The sequence below is a fragment of the Achroia grisella genome, unplaced genomic scaffold (assembly GCF_030625045.1).
Source record: "Achroia grisella isolate CSIRO2021 unplaced genomic scaffold, CSIRO_AGI_Agris_v1 utg215, whole genome shotgun sequence".
Lineage (NCBI taxonomy): Eukaryota > Metazoa > Arthropoda > Insecta > Lepidoptera > Pyralidae > Achroia > Achroia grisella.
The window spans coordinates 295,295-318,836 of NW_026712713.1; the positions used below are offsets into that span (position 1 = coordinate 295,295).

The window sequence follows — 23,542 nt, forward strand, 5'->3', positions numbered from 1 at the left end:
GGTGGACCTGACATGGTACAGTTTTAGCCACGGGGTCAGTTACACCCATTAACAATAATCGTCTTCCCCCATATCCCGATGCTAAGAATTACATCTCAAATCTATGCTAGGCTTCATCGTTGTCTGGGTTTCATGGTATTTTGACGGTTTTATAATAAGTGGTATAAAGGTGATGTGGTATAAAGTTTGAGGTCGAGGCAGTACAGCATCTTATTTTCCTGTTTTCTATTAGCGGTCAAGTCTGAGCTCCTTGGTTAATCCTTTATATTTACATATCAACTAAGTCTATCTACTAAGTTACAGTCCAGCAGTATTTTTTGACATCTAGTCTGAAGACCTTGTTAATGCTGTATATTATAATATATATTATCTGCGGTAATATATAAATAGCATTAGGGTCTATAATTCGATATATAAAGTTATATTGAAGTTGATAAGTCAATCAATTGATTTTCTGACAAACGCGGTGATTAATCATTTTGCATTCATTAAGACGAGTCCACAGTCACAAAGTAAAAGAAAATAAAAACAAAACATCCAATCATTGCGGACCAAGAACTAATAACTGCAGAGATGGGGGTGTGGCCAATTGGTTCACTGGAAATGATTGGCTGCATGGTTATTTGTTTAGTTTTATTTTGTAGCCACGGACATACTGACACAGTAATAAATAACATTGCGACGTGTACACAGTCTTGTCATATTTATTTCTCTCTTCTGTGTGTCTGTCTGTGTGTTTATTGCATATTTACGACGAAACGGCTGAATTAATCTTTATGAAATTTGATGGGACACCGGTTAACTGGTATCTCAAAAAAAAAGCAAATTAAATAGGAAATAAACAGTTTTTTAAAATAAGCAATTGAACATATGTATTATTAATGATTCTTTCTACCTTCACGCCAAATCCCTTGCGCGGTAGGCAGAGACTACCGAGTGCTATTAACTTATGTCCTTGACGCAACTCTTGCTTCATTCACATTAATAACTCATCTCATGCATGTACTGTATTTAAATTGTAATTAGTATATTTTATTATAATACACATACTATATATACACATAGTATACTCTCGTAAGTAATATATTATATTAATATACAACATAGAAGAAATGAAAAGGCAAACTTAATTTAAACAGTCGTTGAATAGTAACGAGTTGTAGGCACAGCATAACTTACAAGCTAAGAAATAAATCAAAACGTGAAATCGCATTTGATTATTCTACGTTCAATATTATTTATAAACATTCATATACACATATACTCGTATATACTGCTATTAAAGAATGAGTTGTATTTTTTTCTATTGGACCACATTCTCTGCAATCTTGGGTCACTTGGTTGTCCTCATTGGCGACAGTGAAGCCACTTGAACACGTTCGACCCTCACTATTGCCGCCAGTTGCCTGAACACTCTCGTTTTTATCGCTCTATAAATTTGTTCCCACTTTAGAAGATTTGTTAGGTTACGTAACGTACGAATTAAAACTAGGCTTTTATTATAATGAATGCCAAATCGAGTGCTTGTAATATTATAAATGTTCAAATTAATTAGCTTACTTGGAATAAAATAAAGAGGATACTTTTTATACTGGTCGAATAATAAGTCTCGGTCAGACATATGTGAAAACGATTAAAAAATACAAGTATAATGGCTGACTTTATTTTATCTATGATAGATGAGCGGAGAAAAGTACTGTTAGTAATGCGTACAAGGACCCCATTGCCATGTTAGGTCGACCTTTACGCGGTTCTCCCTGGAAATCAAGTGACTTTATCACGATGGCCTAACTGACCTCATGCCCATCTTCCACTGGTGCTCTATACCATTATCGTAAACGGGTGCAAAATTCCATTATCATCCATTAAAAAAATAAGTCGATGATGTGAGAGGGAGGATTGTGTTGGCATTTATTTAACCATTAACAAGGGTCTTGCAATGTTAGTTTAGTTCTTTGCAGTGTTAGTTTCCACTGCCATATCATATGTTAAAACGAGATGCAGCTATGCAAATCTATCGATTTAGCAATGGGAGTGAGTGAGACAAGTATACAAAGAAAAGTCTTTGTGTTCTACAAAGTCTATTTTTGATAGATGTTTTAAAACTACATCCAATTTCAGTTAGATGGCGGCACGTGCATACTTTATATTGTCATTTTACTGTTTACTACTCCTTTTGAGAAGTCATTTAATATTTAACTTGTTCTATTATTTTCTTGTTTCAGGTAAATTGAATTTCATCAAGAAGAAAATAAAGTAATTAACAACCGTTGAAATTCGTTAAAATTGCTGTCTTTGATAAGAATATAAGCCGGGTGTGTTCATCAAATCTCGCGTATACCTATTAAATATTAGCGTATACTGCAGGTAATATAGATTACTTTTTTTTATACCTTAAGAAAAAAACAAGCGATCTTAACACGTTTCATTCATCGTTATTGAATTACCGATATTTCGGCAGTGTTTCATACGCCATGATCACGGAACTGATGAACAGCGGGTAGATGGTAAATAGATTCTTTTATAAGCAAACATATTCGTCTACCTTCACACGTCTTTTGTTGCTACTATTTAAACTCGCTCGATACTAATCTTTGCAAATTATACTCACAGTATCTTCACCTACAAATATGACCGCGTCAAATTAAGACTAATATATATATATATATATATATATATATATATATATATATATATATATATATATATATATATATATATATATATATATATTTATTATAAAGTATATATTACAAGTACAGTTCTCGGACATATTGGACATGGAGTTAAAAAATGTATCGATAATATATTATCGATACATTTTTTAACTCCATATATCACTGAATGTTTGTCATGAATATTATCAGCAGCCATGGCTGAGGTATCAACGAGAAGCGGCATTCAACACGACCGCTACAATACATCTCTCATTGTTCTCCAGTCGCCGCGCCCACAGTCGCCGCGAACATAAATCATTCACAAAATTCTAACAATTAATCACCAAGTTCCTCTTTCTAGTTTAATTAAATACAGATAAATTAATAAGATACGAAATCCGAGCTGAGTACGGGGACGCTTTTAACGAACTAATTACAGTATATTTGGTAGGGCGTCGGTAACGCAGCTATTATTTACCGGTCTCGCTCGGCTTATAATTTGGAAACCTACCCGTAGGTTACGGTGTTAATATTCGCGGTATGTCACGCCTATATCATATTACAATGTTGGAAGTACCTACTACATGTTGCTGGCAGCTTGACAACTTGAGATGTTGTTCCCTTTATAATGTTATTTTTATGTCATTGTGAATTATATTTTCAATTGTTTTTAATCAGAACTGTTAAAGAAATATTTCGTTAATATACTATTGTTATTTTATACCAAGGAATATCGTTGTATGCACTATCTTTTAAAGTTTAAGAATAGTGAATTCATTTCTATCTAAAGGTCATAAAGTTTTAAGCTTCTGTTCTACAAACAAATCGATAGAAGCAAATACGTGTTAAAACTTCCTTTTTTATTTGAAGGGTATGTTTTTAATTTTAATAGCCATCTTTACAGAATTAACTTTTCTTTCATTGTTTTCTGCCCCTCCATCTTAAGTCATCTAATATTATATACAAGTTCATTGTAAATATAATATTGTAGTTTTAATAATATTAGTGGCATTATTTACACTCGCTGGCACTGAGGACCCAACTTTAATTATAGCTTCCACTAAATACCCTTATGTAGTTAGTGTATGGTTGTTTACGGGGTGCAATTATCCCTTGTTTATGGTTATAATTATTACTAACAGATAACTTGGTTAAGATATTATATATAACCTCTTACGCCAATACACTTTGTACGAGCTAGTTTCAGTTAGTTAATATCATTAATATACATAATTCATGTTATTAATAAACAACATTAATATACATTTTTATTGAAAGTACATCTGACATGTTCTTGACATTTTTAAGTTTTTAGATAAGTGAGCATACATATTATATAAGTTGTAGGAGCAACCCAACGCATATAAATTAAATAGAAAACAATGTAAAAAACAACAAAAACATCACGTACCCTCGTCGCGTGTCTATACTTCGATATAGTGTATATATAAAAATATGTCTTTTTAACAATAGGTATAATAGTCTGATACTTTATAGAAATAAATATTCAATATATTAGATTTTCTAGATGAGATATTGGATATCGATATAAAAAATTATGTTTATTCTTAAATTTTGCAGTTACATACGTATATTGGTGTCATAAATTACTATTAATACTATACAACTCGTAAATAGTGTTTATGCTTTAATGGCTCATCAGAATATATTTTGTTACGTAGTATTTTGCTTGTAGTTTCTGCCAAACTGTCAAGTGACAACTGTCACCACCATCTTTATGATGCACGTGTCAACAGTCAACGTCAGCTAACGTCAGCTACACGTCCTTTATGGGTTCATGTCTCATCGCTATGTAACACATTTAAAAATATCATACAAGATCAATTACATATAGCAGTAAATATAAAATTCGAAATAAGTTTTTAATCACTGTATTTATTTATCTCTGATCAGAAAATTTGTATTCGGGACCTGTGAGCAAACATTGCCTCGCAGACCGGGCCTAGAAACGTTTCAGTATCAAAAGTGGCGACCTTGTAAGTTTAAATTAAATGCCCACAGATCCGCTCACATAGCTTTCACGAGTTCTGCATCGCGGCTTACTTACAGTTCGCACAGGATTTTGCGCAATTCGTAAAATGCCCATTCGCTAACTTTCCTTGTCCTAATCCGACCTAGTAATAATATTTTAGATGTGTTAAAACCTTTCCCGAAGTTTGTACAGCGTAAGTGTTATTTGGGTCGCGTAGATGTAGATTGGGGCCTATATTTAAAGTTATTTGCATCTGTACTCGAATAAATTTAATACTTTTGTATTCCATTCGCTAATATCGGTCACGTGATATCTATAATAATTAGGGGCCATTTTAAAAACAGTCGCCATTGTGTAGCTTAGCTTGCGTCACTGGATTACTTAACAAGTTATACATACTTTTTCGTTCTTCAGCTTAATGTAATCCCTCATTGAGATTATTAATGAGAAAAAAGGAATATTGAAGCTACGAATATTAATAGCACGAGAGTAGTAGCTAAATGTCATCCTGTGACTAGTTAGTATATATTGTAAGTTAGTATATGCTGAGCATGTACTAAATTACGTAAAGTTAGTATACGCTCATCTCATTCTTCGCTCACCGTAAGTTTTTTTATAATTTTATTTGTTTCCCACTTAGCACATTGCTAGCAATCATCCTGCTAGCTAGGAAACCATGGTGATAAATTACTGGTGAATTTGTCAAGATGGGCTAGCCAACCTGACCTCATGCTCATCTTCATCAACCTTAACTGGGCCCCCAGCGTAAATCATTAGCGCTATTATAAAAAAAAATAGTCCATTATTACTAATAATCCCCTTTCCGCAGAACAAGTAAAGTTGACTGGTGTCGAATGCCGCCACACGTCGCATCATAAGGCTGACGAAGCAAATACAAACAGCTTTCCTTAGTGAAAGTTGTGGTGACGCAAGCTAGCATTTCGTATTAATCGATTGCCCAGTCTAGACTTGAGGTCGTATGTTGTTAGCTATTATCGACATTCAATTTCTTATTCAAAGGCGAGGTTGTGGAAGGTGGGATGTAGATTTGTAGCTAGATGAGTGGACTAGTTGACCGACTAGTGAAGTACCTTCATATTATAGATATATTGAAAAACCTGGACAACCGATACAACGTCGTATAATTTAAAACTAAACGGAACTGAATAGTTAACTAAGGAAATACTAATAGAAGTTCGTAATTTTTTTTGTATATTTACACAAGGTTGCGTCTTAAATCGTTGGTATATGAGACTGAGAACCATGAACTATAATCATGAAACTGAATTACATGTAATAAGAACCAAAGTGAAAATATGAAAATGAAATTTCTTTTCATACTTAATTACATGACAGCGCTCTTTGTGTTTGTATGAAGGTTAAAAATTATTATTAAATTTTCACTTTGTCCTAATAATTTTATTATATTCAGTTTTGTATATATGCCCACTATGGTAAACCCTGTAGAATAACACCCAGACAGACAAATGTAACTTAGGATTACAGATGCTGCTTCAGCCGCTTGTATTATATTGTTCGAACCCGCGATACCGACAAATATGTGCTTGTTCTAAACTGCTGGACCATCAAGATTACATTGTGTTCATACACTAAGTACAAAGGTTTTAACGTAATGATTTAAAACAATTAATATATCTGTCATCTAATATTCTGCATAGCAATAAAATAATCTTTCAACCAGAATATTGATTCAGTAGTAAAAATAGAACCTACTACCTAAATGTCAGTGGAAGATTACCTTTACCCAGTTTTGCCTTTGACCCAGTTGGAGCAAATACCTACATTATTAACGTTAGTGAGTTTCACTCGATGAAAATCGGCTAAATATAGGTTTTTTAATAGAAACATACATGGGGGTAGGATTATTAATAATGGGAACTAGTGGAATCCATTATCAATTATCATGTCGGATCGACCTCTACGCGGTCACGCCTGGAAATTATCGTGGTTAATTACAGGAAAAGTAGGTATGATGGGTGTTAGGTATGTTACTGGGGGCTGTATTTATATTCAGGTTTGTTGTATATAGGTATTTTATTATAATAAAAGGGATTGCAGACATAAATATTATAAACAATAGTATAAAATAATTATTAATTAAGAGCACAACAATTAATCAGTATGTCTGCAGAAGAAACCATTTTTGTCTCCTTTTATTTTCCCGCCCAAACATAATGCGCCACAGATGCACAATATTGCACGCGCGCAGCCGCAGTAGGATGACAAGCGCGTCATAGCTGTATAACGATGTTAATACTGGTATGAGTATTAACATGGGTTTTCGTCATGTGAGAGCAATAAACAATCCACAAACTCGATATTACAACCATTATCCTTCTTAACTCAATCGTAAATGCTACAATTAAACACATGCACATGATTTGAATTTTAATGAAAAATTCTAGTCTCAAAATAAAGTCTTATTCCATTATTCTAATGAATTTAGGCGACGACGTGATTTCTACACCGAAACAGCAAATCCTAATGTATTAGTTCCATCGGATCCATAAAACATCCTAACTACTACAAATAAATACACGAGTTTTGCCTTTATGTGTACGTAATGTAGGCGAAAAACAAAAATAACAATGGTTTTTAAAAGAGATTAAGTTGATTAACGGAGGGTGAGTTTTAATTAAAGGCATTGTCTACTGAAAATTAAAAATAACAAATCTGTAAAATTTTAAGTAGTTAAAGAGTAACCCTATGGTATAGTGCCACTGATTTTGACCTCGAATTTACAAAGTTTGTGTCTATTTTGTTGTATTTGTAGTAATACATTTTAAAACAACTTTATTATACCAGCATACACATACGAAAGTATGTGTATGCTGGTATATTTGTTATTTATTAAAGATACGAGAATTCAATACTAGATGACCGACATTTTTAACGCTAAAAAACGATTCATTTCTCCCCAGTCTATCATTACTACATCCAAATGCCCAAGGCCTGTCAGTGGGCGGTCAAGCACGCCCTTATTTATTGAACTATCACCAGAAAAATACCGCTAAGGGTATGCCCTAGAGCTGTGCTTAGAAAACGATCATATATTAGGTATAGCTACATTATCTAAAATATATGAAACGGAACTATTTTTTCCACGTCATTATCCGCACTGCGCATTTATATAAATAGTAGTCATGTTATAATAATGATGCAAGAAAGTGCTATAAATTTACATATTTTATATTACTAGAATTTATATATATGAAATAATCAACGTTATACAATATTATGAAAAGGTAAAGTTGGGATATTCGAGGTAATCTCGATTACTACTGATCCGATTGTAATTTTTTTTTATTGTTGGATAGCCCATTTATCGAGGAAGGCTATAGGCTATATATATATATATATATATATATATATAAACATCACGCTACAATAAATAGGAGCGGAGCGGCAATGAGAAGTGTTGCAAGAACGGGGAAAATGAGTCGCAGACAAAGTCACGCTAAACTAGTAGTCTGTATAAGTATATAATCTTTTGGTTCTGGTACTTACTTATGGTTCTGGTTTACTTATGATATATTATTATGGAATACCCCATAAGCGATTCACATTGTTAGTTTGAGTACTTATAACAAATATTAAACCCTAACTTTCTACGTCCATACCTAAAAATGTTTATATTTGATACATCGACAAAAAAGAGATCCATAAGATCTACTAAGTAATAAAAATTTTATGAAAAAGGCAAATCCTTTTAACCTGAAATATGTTTGTATGTGTCGAAATAAATATTTTGAAATAATCTTCAAGATTGGAGTCCATTTTATTTCTTCCTTATATCATGTCGTAGCTGTCATACAAAGTTACGTAAGTAGGTAGTTAACAGTCACGTAATTTGTAATAAAACTATTAAAAAGAAAATATATACTCGTATGTATATATGTGTATCTATGTATACGTATACGTCGCAAATAAAAAACCAGCTCACGTAGACACTACGTTGCCTTTAACGACGAGGACTCTCAAACTGACAGATAACGACTAACTGTACTATTCCTTAGATATTTCTAAAATTGAATTTTATTTAGCTGACCGTTGAAATAATCGTTTCAAAAAACATTAAATATATTTTAGTTTATTGAGAGCGTGGTAATCTTATGGTTGGCTAACTTACACCCAAAAGTGAGTTCGAATCTGGCTGCCACAAGTAATGTGTTTTACATTATACTTCTAACTCATTCTCCGATGAAGGAAACACCGATATCAAACTAAAAATCAATCTGAGAGACGGCACAGCCATAGACTGCTCCCGGATTCAAATATACTCAGCGAAATATGGGCTTGTCAAGTATTGCGGTCAACACAACGTGACCAGTTGAATGTCTTTGCTACTCCGTCTGGGATAATTATAATCTTTATTTGCCAGCAAAACACTTTTATTTGGATAACGCTCGTAATGGTAGTAGGAGCGGTAGTTTATTGAAAAGAGCTTTTAAGTGCTCGTATTGATTCTATTCTCATTGGTCTCAAGTTCCCTAGAGAATTCATTTGCCACGAAACGTGATTATCTCGGGCTGAGTCCATTGCTCCAGCCTCCGACTCGATTGTCCATTGTTATCTTAATAGACCGAGAAATAAGAATAAAGAACTTTAAAGTAAATGAGATCCCACTTGCTCAATCCTTATACCAAATTAAATCTTAAGGAGTTTCCTAGTGGCAAAGATGTTTTATAAAATGGTGAACGTACTCTGGTCGATTATCCATTACACATATATATATAGTATAAATGGTTTATGATAATATTTATACTTTTAATGAATATACCTGATGGCATACATGACCTCGGTGATGTGATAGTATGTTGCTTCCGATGGTCACAGGTTCAAAATATCATATGGATATGACTTTTTATAGTTTTCTAGGTGTTTTTATGATATTATCAGATGTTTAGTATCCGTGTAATATGCAGGAATGATAAGAGTGTTACATAAGAAATAGCTAGACTGTGTAAGGAAGGGAGTTACTGATTTCAACCATGGCACAAAATCCGCTTAGGTTTGGACTATGTGTAACATATTTAGAGTTATATTTTTATAATATTTTTAAACTATTTTGAATATACTATTTTTATCAATATACATCTAACAACATTTTCCGTATCTTTGTAATTAGCTATAATAATAAAACACCTGAAGTGTGTCGTTCAGTAATTAAATTTCCATAGGTTTAGTACTGAGCTAATAAAGGAAGCTTAAACTAGAAGTTTTATTACATCATCAAACTACTGTATAGGATTTACAACCCTTGCAAGGTCGAAGAAACTTTAATATGGCGCACAAAATGGACAGTTTCAAAGCGTTCAGAATAGATAATTCACTACGATAGCTCAGACGGTCGGCGGTGTTGGTGTCCCTAAATGAAACCGTAGCAGAACGTTTCGATTATTTTCTCATTCAGAAACTGATATAAAAGTATTTGTTAAAGATTTGATTGATCAACAAATTAACGTCCAGCACCCGTCATTAGGTCTTCGTGTAAACCTACGCCTAGTTTTTTTTTTATATAGTATAGGGGACAAACTAGCAACTTTAGACAAGAGTGAGGCATTTTACTAGTGGTAACATTTCTAGAATCTACCGCTAAAGCTATTAAGATATTCTTGCTGAAATTTTACTAGTAAAAAACAGACAGTATAGTTGGGATATATGTATAGTAAAAATATATAATTACCCTGGACAATCCATCCAACAGTGCCATCTAGTCTAGTCATCTAGTCCCTAGCCAACCAGAGCTTATTTTATGAGTACTAAATAACTGATAGGAGTACTTTAGTATATAAATATACATACGAAACACCCAGATAAATACAAAAAACCATACTTATCGACACAAATGTTTGTTAGTGTCCTAACCGCTATACAACCCAGGCCTTTATTGTTTTTCTGTAAAAGGGCTTATTTACATAAATTATAACTTATTATTTAGTCATTTAGAAATAAGTCAGATATCCATAATAAATGGTTATAGTAACCCACTTAGCTATTTGTAACTGTCTATCTGTCCCTTGTCGTGGTAACGACTGCATAGCTAATCCTAAATCCTATATAACTAATACCATTATAGCCAAGAGTGGCATTAAAAAACTGAAGTATGTTTCATCTTGACAGCATAACCCACATCAATACCTAGGATTGTATTTATATAAAGCAACTCGTATGCCATTTATAGTACTACGGAGTTTTTTATACAAATATCAATGTGATTTCTACATATATAATTATAGAAACTAACATATTTAATTTATATGAGTGGCTGGACGCTAATGAAGCCTTATAAGTACTCAACTTTTCTACAGTCGATTCAAACAAAATACTGCCGGTATTGTGGCTTGGGGAGTTAGCTTTCTAGTACGATACTTTCACCAATGGTGATATGGTGATATTGATGACGTGCTAGAATATGATGACTAAGATATCCTGCTTCCGTGTGATTGAATTGTGTGATCTGTAATTTCATTGTCTTATCCCAATCACTGACACTAACACTGCGAAGGATAAGGTAGACGCACGCAGTACACAGACGACTTCGTAAACGTCTATCCCATATCAATGGTCTATAATAATCTCTATTATAATCAATGTTGAAGCACATGATTATGCTTAGTTTGTCATCGAAAAGACGAGCTTTCTGGCAATGATCGCGTTCATCTAAGGCAAAACACACTAAGTATTAGTAGTTGATAACAATCTTGTTCAGTACTCAAATTGCTTTTTATATACCATTAGAATAGTACATAAGTTGATGTTCCACCTGACGGAAAATGATATCTTTCTATACGCAAGATAACCACCATAGACAAAAGAACAATTAAAACCTATTTGGAATTCCTAAATATGCATTGAAACATAAAAAATGCAAGCAGTAAATATGTAGTAACTGACAGTTGGTTAACTTGTAATTGTTATTCTCTTCCACAACAGCGCAATTAGAGTAACCGGCCGTCCAATGTCAGTTCTATTATGACATAATTAACGTTATTGTTGTATTAAATATTCACGATGCTCGCTCTGTCGGCTAAGCTGACACAAGAGTAGTATCATAATTTTGAGAGACGTTTTAATGTCTACTGAGTTAGTATTATGTTTAATCTTGCTACCATCTAAATTCAATATACAGCGATATGGATCCTGTTTAGTAAATTTAAACATTAGAAAGAAAATACTTCTAGGAAAGGCCACAAAAAGGTGATTGTGAATAAAAATAGATACTAAGGAACCGGGTAGACAAATTTGTCTGCCCGTAATAATTGTTTCAGTCGACCAATGGCGAAGACGTTTGTAAAAGCGTTGAAATATCGGAAGCTCATAAATATAATATTATTATCCCACGTGTAAAAATTGCGATTAAAAGTTGCTTATCAAAGGTAATTGAATATGTAGGTCATATATGAACTACTGGGACTACTTTTCTTGTTGTACTTATCATTTTCTATTTAATGGAAGACATTTTGATAGCACAGATGTTTGATTTAAAACTATATTAAATAATTCAGTCATATCTTATGTAGATACATACATACTATACGATTATATTATATCTTTTCAATTACGCAACTGATTCAAATGCAGTTTCATTAATTAATAGAGTGATTCAATAGGAATATTTGTATGTATAATACAGAAGCTTTTGATTCTAAACTAAACTGAAAGCGTTTCTACTACTTGAAACTTGAAACGTACTTAATGATAAATTCCTCTTGAGCAAAGTCACGACAACAATTAGTATAGATATTAATATGAAATAAAGTCCGAAAATGCCGTCAAAATCCCTGTGTGTACCAGTGTACTGTAATAATAGCGGAACAACAAAGTTTGCACCATGTTGCTTGCATTTTCTGGCTCTTTGCCAAAACAGTTGCATATACAGTGCGCCCCACGTTGCAGCCATTGCTAATAAATTAGCTGTCCTGAGAGGTTCCTATCGTGTTGGTAACCTACTGGTTTGACCCCAGCTCGACCTATGGTTATTATCGAATTATTTGAAACTGAATATTTTTTAATATACTAATATCTGTCGTTTTATTTATGGCGGCAATCTATTGGGCTATGTTTTATTCCTGTGTGTGTGTATTTCTGTTTTTTTTTTATATAACCGCAAATTTTTACACTACTCATATTACTTGAACATGGAAGTTTAAACACATATCTTTTTTAGTTAAATTTAATATCGCATACCTCAGATATAGATAAGTAGATGGGGCAACTCATATCCGACGTTTTAATTTTAACCTTTGTTTTAATTTTTGACTATGTTCATTCTTCACTTTTTGATTAGAGTATTTTCTGTCTAGCCCACAGATACAAAGTAAAGACTTAACTATCATTTAGACTATGAACTGTCCACATACACGACACAAATAAAGCTGAACAAAACGTTGTTTATTTGGACAGTTCAAATGAGTTCACGACTACAATTTTTTTTAAAGCCTAGCCATACCTAAATGACTGCATAACAGAATTTGCGTCTACATTGACAGCCTTCTTTTTATGTACATATTTATATCTAAAGACTACTAATTTACTGCAATTCAATGTCAATTTTCATAATATATAATCTATTTACTCTGAGCAAAGCTTAGTTTTCTTCTGACGTTAAAATAATTTAAAATCTTTCACTAAGTCGTAAACAGTACGAAGATAAAACATAAACCACTACTTTGATCTTAGACATAGGTCTTGACTGACACTAATATCTGTATGTATGTATCATTAATAATTCAAACTTTATAATATTATTCGTAAGTTTGGCATTATCTTGTTTTTCGGAAGAATATACGTTCATGTATTTAAATCCAAAGTGATAAGGGACGAGTCTACTCTACATAAGATTCTCCGATTAATTTGATTTGTTATCGGTGTTGCCAATAATATAGTGTTAACAAAAAATATAAATTAACACACAAATTATTTTATGTTCCATAGTGCGAGTAGTAAAACATTAGATGATATGATTTCAGAGGTTATTAGTACAAATGTTAATAAAATGTCAGTAACTTCCAAATGCCACATGAGGAATGTCCCAAAGTTATATATACATATGTATAGGTATATTTCTGACTCAGAAATAACCACAGCAATGCACCGAATCTCTGTGGGAATCCGTGAATTTACATGAAGGTATTCTGATGAAACCCAGCTATCTTTACGTAAAATGTTACGTGTTTGAGATTTGTAGAAAATTTAATTCATTTACAGAATGTATGAAACGCGATAGGAGTGATGTGGCATTCGTATTGCTCGACTTAATCGTATTCACACAGATATATTATGACGTTTGTTATTACTTTTTTTAATTTATATAATATAACACTATCTGTTACCCGCAACTTCGACTGCAATTTAACTACAGCTCTTGTAATCTACCTTCATATCAAACTTTATTATGATGTGTTCAACTTTGTGGTGGAAATGTAACAAACAGACAAACATTTACATTCTCACATTTTTTTTTATATTAGCAGGGATTAGCGCTAGCTTGTGAACATTTTTGTAATATGTAAGTTTCAATCACATTATTATTAGACCATGGATAACTATAGTATTTGATCTCTCATTATATTTTGTGGCAAACATGATTTTATCTCAATGGAATTTCTCTAATATTAGATAACTGATAAGTCTTCTACTGCACTAAGTTAGTAGCTAGCACATAGACGTTGTCGAAATACAATAATTTTAATATATTTTGTTTAATTCACACAGTTATGAAAATCTCACCTTCAAGGCGTATATACTTTTTAATTTATGAATAAATAGTTACGCATCGTGCTAATATGATAGCGTTTGTAAATATTATTATATCAGTTCATCAAACTAAAAGACGGTAAATATGTGACGAATTTTAATTATATTTGCTATACAAATAAATTATCTTTACATAGTATTAAACAAAGTTGTCGCCGCTGTTTGTTCGCTTATATCTTTTAAATTACACAACGGATTTTAATGCGTTTTAGCAATAGATTAAGTGAGTCAAGAGGAAGATTTATATATAAAATAAATGCATGTTATAGTATAGAACATGCCGAGAAATTTAAAGATTTTTAATGCATCCGTGGGAAGTCGGGACGAGTCGCTAGTAGTGTATTAACAGATGATTCTTGTAAATTACTTAAAAGCGTCCCACACACGCTTTTAAGTAATTTAAACATCCCTAAAATCTGTGGGAATATCCGTATAGTGTTGTGTACATCTTTTCTTAGGTCGCCTCGTGTGTGCGTAAACCGTAATCGTTATTGTCTATGATGATACCAGATGATCTAGAAGGCACTCCTCTATGCTCCAATTATGCCCTTTATCGTCACCTATGATAAGGTCGTGTGTAGACACTTTCAGATTATATTATCTGGCTATCAACATATTTACTGCCCAAACATGTATGTAAGCTATAATAATAATAGCCCTGGACAATTCACACATTGCCATCTGTCCCAACCTAAGCAGAGCTATACTTAGATTTTGTTTTTTATAAATACACTAGTTACTCGCCCCGGCTTCGGACGGATACACGTATTATATATATAAACCTTCATCTTGAATCACTCAATCTATTAAAAAAAATAGCTTCAAAATCCGTTGTCTAATTATAAAGATTTAAGTATACATAGGGAAGGACAGACAGAGACAGCGACTTTATTTTATACTATGTGATGATACATAATATACATAGAAAACATCCAGACTATAACAAACAATCATTGTCATGAATTTTGCGAGTAAATAAACCACATGACCACCGAAGTCGTCACATTGAATTCTATTAATATTTAATTCGTTGAAGGTGGACATTTTTCTATATTTTAGGCATAGACAATAACGGAGTTTTCACTGCAGCAGTCAATTCTACATTATTCACGCGGTTATAGTGTACCCGGATGAAGCTGTAGCTTACCGACATCCGGTTTCACAGTGCTGCACTGCGGAATATACGGTTTTATGGCAGTCATAATTCAAGATTTTGTTCTACAAAAAGTCATTCAAATTGAATATCATATACAACAGACATGGAATATGTTATGCGTCGCCACCCTTACGTGGCGTATTAATTTTAACTATTTTGACTATAGAGATAGACTAACCACTAACTAGGATCCGTATAATGTTTATACACAGAGTAGGTGCTGTAAAGAACACATTGTGTATAGCTCATATATATATATATACATCCACGGTACAAGTAAATCAATTTATATAAAAAACTAAGCGTTTCACTACCAAACTAATTCATGTAATTCTAATCTTCATCTAACAAAAGCTGTTTGTTTTATATTAAATACTGTAATATACAATTCTTTATCTTACCTTTGCAGTACCTATGGTCACGCCTTCTATTAAGTTATATTTTTGTGACAATGTTAACAAATTGTTCCCAAATATCAATGTTTTATAACCCGTATCAAATAGCGCCTATATAACTGAGCTTATAATTTTAAAAATGTCTCTAGTTCAAGAAAATATCATCTGTAAAGCTTAAACTAATAAAAAAGTGTTCTTCTTTCCAGAAAACAAAGTCACTTGTCTGTTCGGTTTTTAATACAATTTTTATCAGTACATAGACTGATTCAATATATATATATAATTATAGTTTATATGTATAATACATGCGTGTTATATTATAGACCAAGTCGAGAAATTCAAAGATTTGTAATGAATTCGTGCGGACGGGATAGGTCGCTAGTTATGTACAAAATTGAATTATTATTCTGTTTTATATTTGATTAATTAATTATTAAGTTGTTTAAATTTATTTAATTATATTAAAGTTTCTCATATACGAGTGAGTAAGCTTTTTTCAGAAATATTTCATGTGGCCCTGTGGCGCAACGGATAACGCGTCTGACTACGGATCAGAAGATTCCAGGTTCGAATCCTGGCAGGGTCGAATGTTCTTTTTTTAGTTATCTAGTTTTTGTAATTGTGTTAAATGTATTATGTTATAAGATGTGTGGTTTTTAATAAAATCAATGTGACAAGTCAAGAAATCTTAATATATATATAAGTAACAATATTATATTGCTCTATACACTGTGATTTAATATGTCGTAGAAGAAGAATTTAAAAAATATATTTTATAAATATATTTTTTTTTATTTTTATTTTATTTTATTTTATTTATTCGTATATGATATTCATGCAAAGAAGGCAATGATATTCATATAAAATGTGTTTTTTTATAAATAGTACATGTAAAGAAACTACCACAAATATTACAACTACGGAAATGTCACAGTGTGCTATGATTTTGACTAGTACTACAGTAGTAGTAGAACTGACAATCGTAATCCTCCTTGGATTAATGAATTAATGTAGTCATCCTAGTTCTACAAGTGAAAAGCTTCTTATTAAATAGTATAATCTATTTACACTTTGTACTAATACTTGGATACGTCGATATGTATCTATGCTAATAATGCTTTCACATGTATTTCTCCAGTTTGTTTCTACCTCAAAACGTAGGTAAACTACCGATCGCAATTATTCAAGCCTCATTAAGGTTGCATAGGCTAGCTTATGGTAAATGTTGCCAGTTCTTTTTTAAAAAAAACCAAACAGTTACAGGCGGAACATTTTAATAATTTATTTCTTATTGTTACTCTATAAAATGCAATTGCGCAATGACAACTACCTATATAACAATTTGTAAGTTTTTTGTTTCACTGACATAGTTACACTAAAAGCAAACAAATATATACTTTATTGCATAACAGAAAAAAACATAGGAATTAAGACAGACAAGATTTTCTTAAATGTACAATACGATTTTTATGCTTATTAATTTTTATACCTAATTAAAATCACATATATTTCGGTATGTTTCTCATACAGAATATCGGACACAATACTGAAATACTAAATGGTTAGATATAATACAGGAACACCTGCCAACCCTGATAGAACCGCGTGCGCTACATGAGCGACACTAAGCTTGCCAGTTGCGACGAGTCCATCGCATTTCCATGCATATTAATGTGGCTCGAATGAGATTCTCCAACTAAATAAAATAAAGCGTGTTTCGGCTTTGTCATGTTAATCTGGGCCGGCCGGAATAGAACTTGCAGGTCACATGTGCGATTACTCGCTAAGTGAGATAATTAGGTGAGTTTGTGATGTAAACGAGCTTTTAGAGCTCGAGGGGCTTAATGTAGAGATTCTTTTTTTTCCGAAAAAAAAAGAACACATTTTTTTTCAGTCTCTTTTTCATATTAGTTTTGTCCCACTGTATGTGGGGCCGGCTCTCCTAATTTTACGGCGCCAGGACAATCTGTCCTAGATTGTCAGGTCGGGCGATTTTTCCATACCGATAAGTTTACTTATACCAGCATAGACCACCAAGTCGCTGGAGGACGTCATCTACTCTTTTATGTTCGGGTAGTCTTAAGGCTTTTTTGACCACATAATCCTCGTCACTTCGCATTACATGGTCATATCATCTGAGACGGCCCCGTAGTGGCCCCCTCCTTTATAGGGGCCAAAACGAAACTACCGCGGTTTTTCATTTTTCAGTATTACATTTAATTTTTTGTGTTGTCTATTCTGAAAGGGTTTATACAACGTTTATTTCACCTATTTAAATATACATAATCTATATTTCTATCTATTCATTAATTCCCCAAGTACCTGGCTAAGTAACGTATCTACCCGTTGAAGGGGGAGATATGACAGCGAAATTACAGGGTACAAAGGCATGACAGCGTACTTCCGTGGTATGGCACCGCATAACGATTAGTACGCGCGTCACGTGCCGACATGATGTCCGTGATGCTGTTTATTTTACGTATATAGACGATAGTTACCATTTACCCCATAGACCAGGGTCGATTTTTTTTAAACCAAATACTTAAAATAATAGTTGGATTGAAACCATTAGAAAAGAAAAAGAATATAACAGAAGTGAAAAGGAAATTACCTTCTTTTCCGCTGGATTTCCTCCTACTATGTTTAACTTTTTTTTCGTTTTTTAACATTTTCAGCCTTCAGCCCTAGTCTAGTCTGATTCAGTTAATAAAAAATAAAGATTATATGTACCTATATAAAATCTTAGGTTATTTCAATCCATTATTACGAAATCTTGGGCCGTGACCTCATTATCGTTATAAAGCGTAGGTGTACAAATTTCCCAGAAGCTTTTCGTAGGGACCTTCTTGGAAATATGTTAAGAGCCCGGATTGAATTTGCTAATGATTTGTTTTCAATGAGTTTTTGTTATGATACAATGGTGATTCCATTTTTGCTAATGGTGTACTTTTGGGGTACTAGTGAAGGATGAAAATGGGAAGAAGTCAGGTCACTTAACTTATTATAGCGAATTTAGCCGGAAATAACCCCGATTCTATTTACATTTCACAGAGGCTAATTAATGTATTGTATTAATATCTTATGTCAATATTATTACTAATAACGATATTTAATGTTAAAGCAATAATATTAACAGTACATGTGTATTTTATTCCTCTAAAGTAATATTCTAAAGAGGTAAAATTATATTTTTTTATTCTTTTAACGCATCTTAAAAATTATTTCATCTATAAAAGCTACATTATCAGCGACAAACAATAACAATATGTACAATAATTGCACCCTTTCAAAGCCGCGAGCGGGTAGCTTATTAATAATAATAATTTATTATTCATTCGTATATATATTAAAACATAATTATTTAGGTTAACTTTTTTTTCAGTCAGAGAATATAAAGTTGTTTTTTTTTGTTTACAGATAAACCTGCGGCTGATTCTGGTGTCCGGCAAGACGAAGGAGTTCGTGTTCAGTCCTGTTGACTCGGCGGGGGATATCGCGATACACGTCTACGACAACTGGCCTGAAGGTAGGCCTCAAATAAATATTATATATGGCAAACATATTTTAAAGAATAATTAAGTAGTACACCCGTCTGCGTTGATAGATAGATAGATAGACAGTAGTTACTAATATTGGGGTCACGAGCCGCCATAACAACCGACTTATACTTGCAGTACTTGGTGCAAGGAAAACGAGAGATTTTGTGATGAGAACTATATAGACTGAATAGAATAATATTTTTACCTTAAATCTTGGATATATTTCCGTAAACTGGTAACCCTGCACCTAATAATATAACAAATTAACGAGGAGGAGTCTACAATATTTGCCCTCCGCGACAACACCTCATATTTTGTCAATTTTGAGGACCAATATATTCTGGCCTTCTATGTCCTCATAGTTTTTTCAAGACAATAGTAACAAGTTTTTTTCTGTCAGATAAAGTTTTTTGTAGAGACTACACAGTCAATTTTAAGTTTTCTATTACAAAAAATAACAGCAACCATTAAGCATCTACTGTTTTTCAGCAAAAATGTTTATGTTGATTATCAGCCAGCCTGTAAAAAGCAGATTCTTTATTCAATTATGATTATGATTGAGTATGAAACAGTACTGATTTGTATATTTGTGGTTGCGATTGATCTTGTTGAAATATATCCCTGTTTGTCTGAATTGGTGATTGGTTCTATTTTTAGCGCATGTACTTGATATTCATCGTGTGTGGCCATAAAACTTTTCCCATAAAATATAGTTGTAAGTTAACAACTAATTTAAATTTATAACGCGCTACATCGTACAAATTGCTTTATCCAATAGCCAATCAAGTAAAGTGCATTATGTACTATAATTTATAACATAACCACACCTTATCAGTAATCAACTAAGTGATATTAAAATAATTATCTAATAATCAAATCCGATAATTTTATTATATACTAGCTGTTATGTGCAACTTCGTTCGTATGAAATTTGCCTTTTTTATTAAAATAAATAAAATTTCGAAATTAAATGAGCCTGTGTTACTCGTTTAGCTATATACGAGTGCTTCTCCCGACAAATCTGGTTTAAGTCTAGTGTCAGAGATTAGCAAGAACAGACAGACTTATATACTTTCATATGCGTGCAGTAAAAAGTGACTAATTTGAAATTTTAAACAAACACTTCATTTACATTTATACGTATAGATGGATAGATAATTAAATATAAGTAAATGGTCAATTATATCTACTTAATGAAGGTTACGTTATGGATATTGTGTAATTTATATAATTGATAAAAAAAACCGGTTACAAGCTTAAACAATAATGTGTGGCCTAAATACGGAAGTCGTAGATTAAAAAGACGAACAATCATAATCTGATCAGAGTTAGCGAGGTTATCGCATTATAAACACTTGAAAAGAATAATAGTCGCAATTGTTAATTATTCCTACTTTTGAGATTGGGGCAGAAGAATTTTTCGACAGGATGCCTACGGTTATCTTTTACCATCGCAACGCTCGCCATCGACAGGGAATTCATCCCCAATCTGCAACCTACTGCCTACTACTACTACCCTACACACGGTGCTGTTTTCGAGGAAATTCCGCCCACATACACTTAGATTATGGAATGAAACTACCTGCCGAGGTTTTCTAGAGAGACTACAGAATAGAGTTTCTCAAGAAGGTTATATTGAGGTTTCTTAAGAGTCGGCAACGCGCACGTTAGTGCCCTGGTGTTGGGGCATACGGCCCCAACACCAGGGTTTATCTACCGCCTATGTAATATAAGAAATTATATACATACATATATAAAGAAATACGAATATAAATTGAATTAACTCAATGTGTTACTGATGTAGTGTACACATAATAACTGAACAATTCACACAAAGTTATTGTTATAATACATAATCATGAATACAAATGTTTGTACGGTGCGAGGAATCAAACCTGCGACCATCGGAAGTAAACCGTTAGCCACCAAGGGCGTTGTCGAATGAGAGCTGTTAGTGCAGTGAGCGCTATTGAAATTCGATAGAGTATCGTGCAGTGTGCTCTGTGTACTACCTACAGAGTAAACACTAGCGGCCTTGTTTACGATACTGCAAACAATGCAGTGAATTTGCTCCTTTGTTCACAAGAAACTAAAATACTTAGTACCCACTGTGGAAGTAAGTACTACGATGTTTAGCTTATTAGACTATGGAATTCTAAGTATCTAGTGTAATTTTGTACTAGACAAAATATGCACCGTTGTTTATTTATCGTTTTATTATAAGGTACAATTGTTACTTTTATACCATATTGTACATTGTATTGCAAAATTTTACTCCAAAAAATGTATTATAATATATAATTTAATATAAAAAATAATAATTGAATAGAAGTAATCATTTAATTATTTAAAAAAAATTAGAACATGGTTTAGTTTTAAGCTTCCTAGGCTCTGAAACCGAGTTAAATCTAATGGAATTACATTAATTTGGAATCATCTGTACTAATTATTAAAATTTTAAAGTACATGCCTTAGCAATTTTACTTACAAAAGTTTTCATATCTTTTACATAGAATTAAGTCGCTTACGCTGTCTGTTCACTTAGATCTTTTAAATTACGCAACGACTTTTAATACAGTTTTTAGTATTAGATAGAGTAATTCAAAAGGAAGGTTTATATGTATAATACGATGTACGAGTAGCTAGTATAATATAAAAAACATATAAAATTTTCTCTTGCGAAGATTTCTTCATTGAAAATATTTTCCCTTATTTTTGAAGATTTAGCGCATGGGGATCTGCATCTCCGTGTCCAATTTTATGGCAACGAACATTGACAAATTTATATTTACTTTCCTTCCGAGGTCATAAATAAAATACTACCACTACGACTGTTTCGCTACAGAGCTCTAAAAATGAAGATCAAAAAGAATAAAATAGCAATGTGTTTTTATATGTTTTATAATTTCTAACAGATAAGTAAAGATGAATTATAGAGAGTACAGATATAACTGTAATAGTAACAACTGCAGGGAATGGTAGAAAAGTAGTTAAAACTGTTACAGATATTTCTCCGAAAATGAGCGAATCTAGTGCTGCATTAAGCAGTAAATCATTAGAATAGTTCGAAACAAAACCTGGACAACTCCTACAGTGTCATCTATTTTCACATGGCCTATATGTACTACACATGCATCTAATATACTTATTTAAGAGTATATTTAATAGATATGCACATATACACAGAAAACCCTCCAATTCAAACAGGTATGAAGACAAATGTTTTTACTACATCCAAATCGATCCCCCGACCAAAGACGTGCTAAACCGTTAGACCATCGAGGTCGTCATGAGATGTTTGCATATCTGTAATAACACCAACTATTTTAACTATTGCAGCGCACTCACAGCTAGACAAAAGTTTCCCAGCCCGCATTGCGGACACTTAATTGATGCAATCAACATTCTCGAGGGAGTGAGAATATTTTGCGTAGTGTGTGCAATACGGCCTTATGTGTACAAGTACAACCCTTAGGGCAATTTAAGGGTGGCGGCATGTTAGGACTTTTGACTCACTTTGATAATATAATTTGTACGTGTCTTATCTTTTAGTGTTGACTGTTAAATTTCTCAAATATTTGAAGATTTTGGATCACTAACTCCGACTTCAGCTTTGAAAATCAATACTTAGTATACAATGAGATTGTATATACAAGAGTAATCATATGTTTCTATTTATTTGTTCATATACGGAACTTATATGAATGATATTCAAGTCACATTCGTGTTGTATGTCGTTAAGGAGTTCTGTTGTATATTTTCGAAGGCCAAAATCCAATATCAAAGCAATTAGGGGAAACCCGTGCAACAGATTGTTATATTGTTATTAAAACGTTACATTAAAATAAATTTTTTCACATGGTTATATTGAAATATAATAAAATTTATTTGAATTGGTAACCCTTTTTTATTTTTACAGTAGTCCAAAACTGATAGTACAACTGAAACTACGGAAGTTATCGAGTTATCAATAACACATGTAGCGTCTCTCATGTATTTGTAAAAAAAAATCTGTAATTTGC

At 32.7% G+C, this 23,542-nt stretch overlaps 1 protein-coding gene and 1 non-coding gene across 3 annotated transcripts in view; both read left to right on the plus strand.

Annotated features, from left to right (window-relative positions):
• Nucleotides 1-23,542, plus strand: part of LOC131842191 (ubiquitin-like protein 3) — a 148,735-nt gene that overhangs the window by 113,582 nt on the left and 11,611 nt on the right. For both annotated transcript variants that reach the window (XR_009357479.1, XM_059190725.1), the window contains exon 2: nt 19,399-19,507. Coding sequence is in view for 1 of the 2 variants with exons in the window: in XM_059190725.1 (XP_059046708.1) it covers nt 19,399-19,507 (109 nt within the window). In the remaining variant the exon portion in view is untranslated. The remainder of the gene's footprint in view (nt 1-19,398; nt 19,508-23,542) is intronic.
• On the plus strand, nt 16,495-16,567 carry Trnar-acg (transfer RNA arginine (anticodon ACG)). Its single transcript has one exon. It is a non-coding gene; the product is annotated as a tRNA-Arg (tRNA).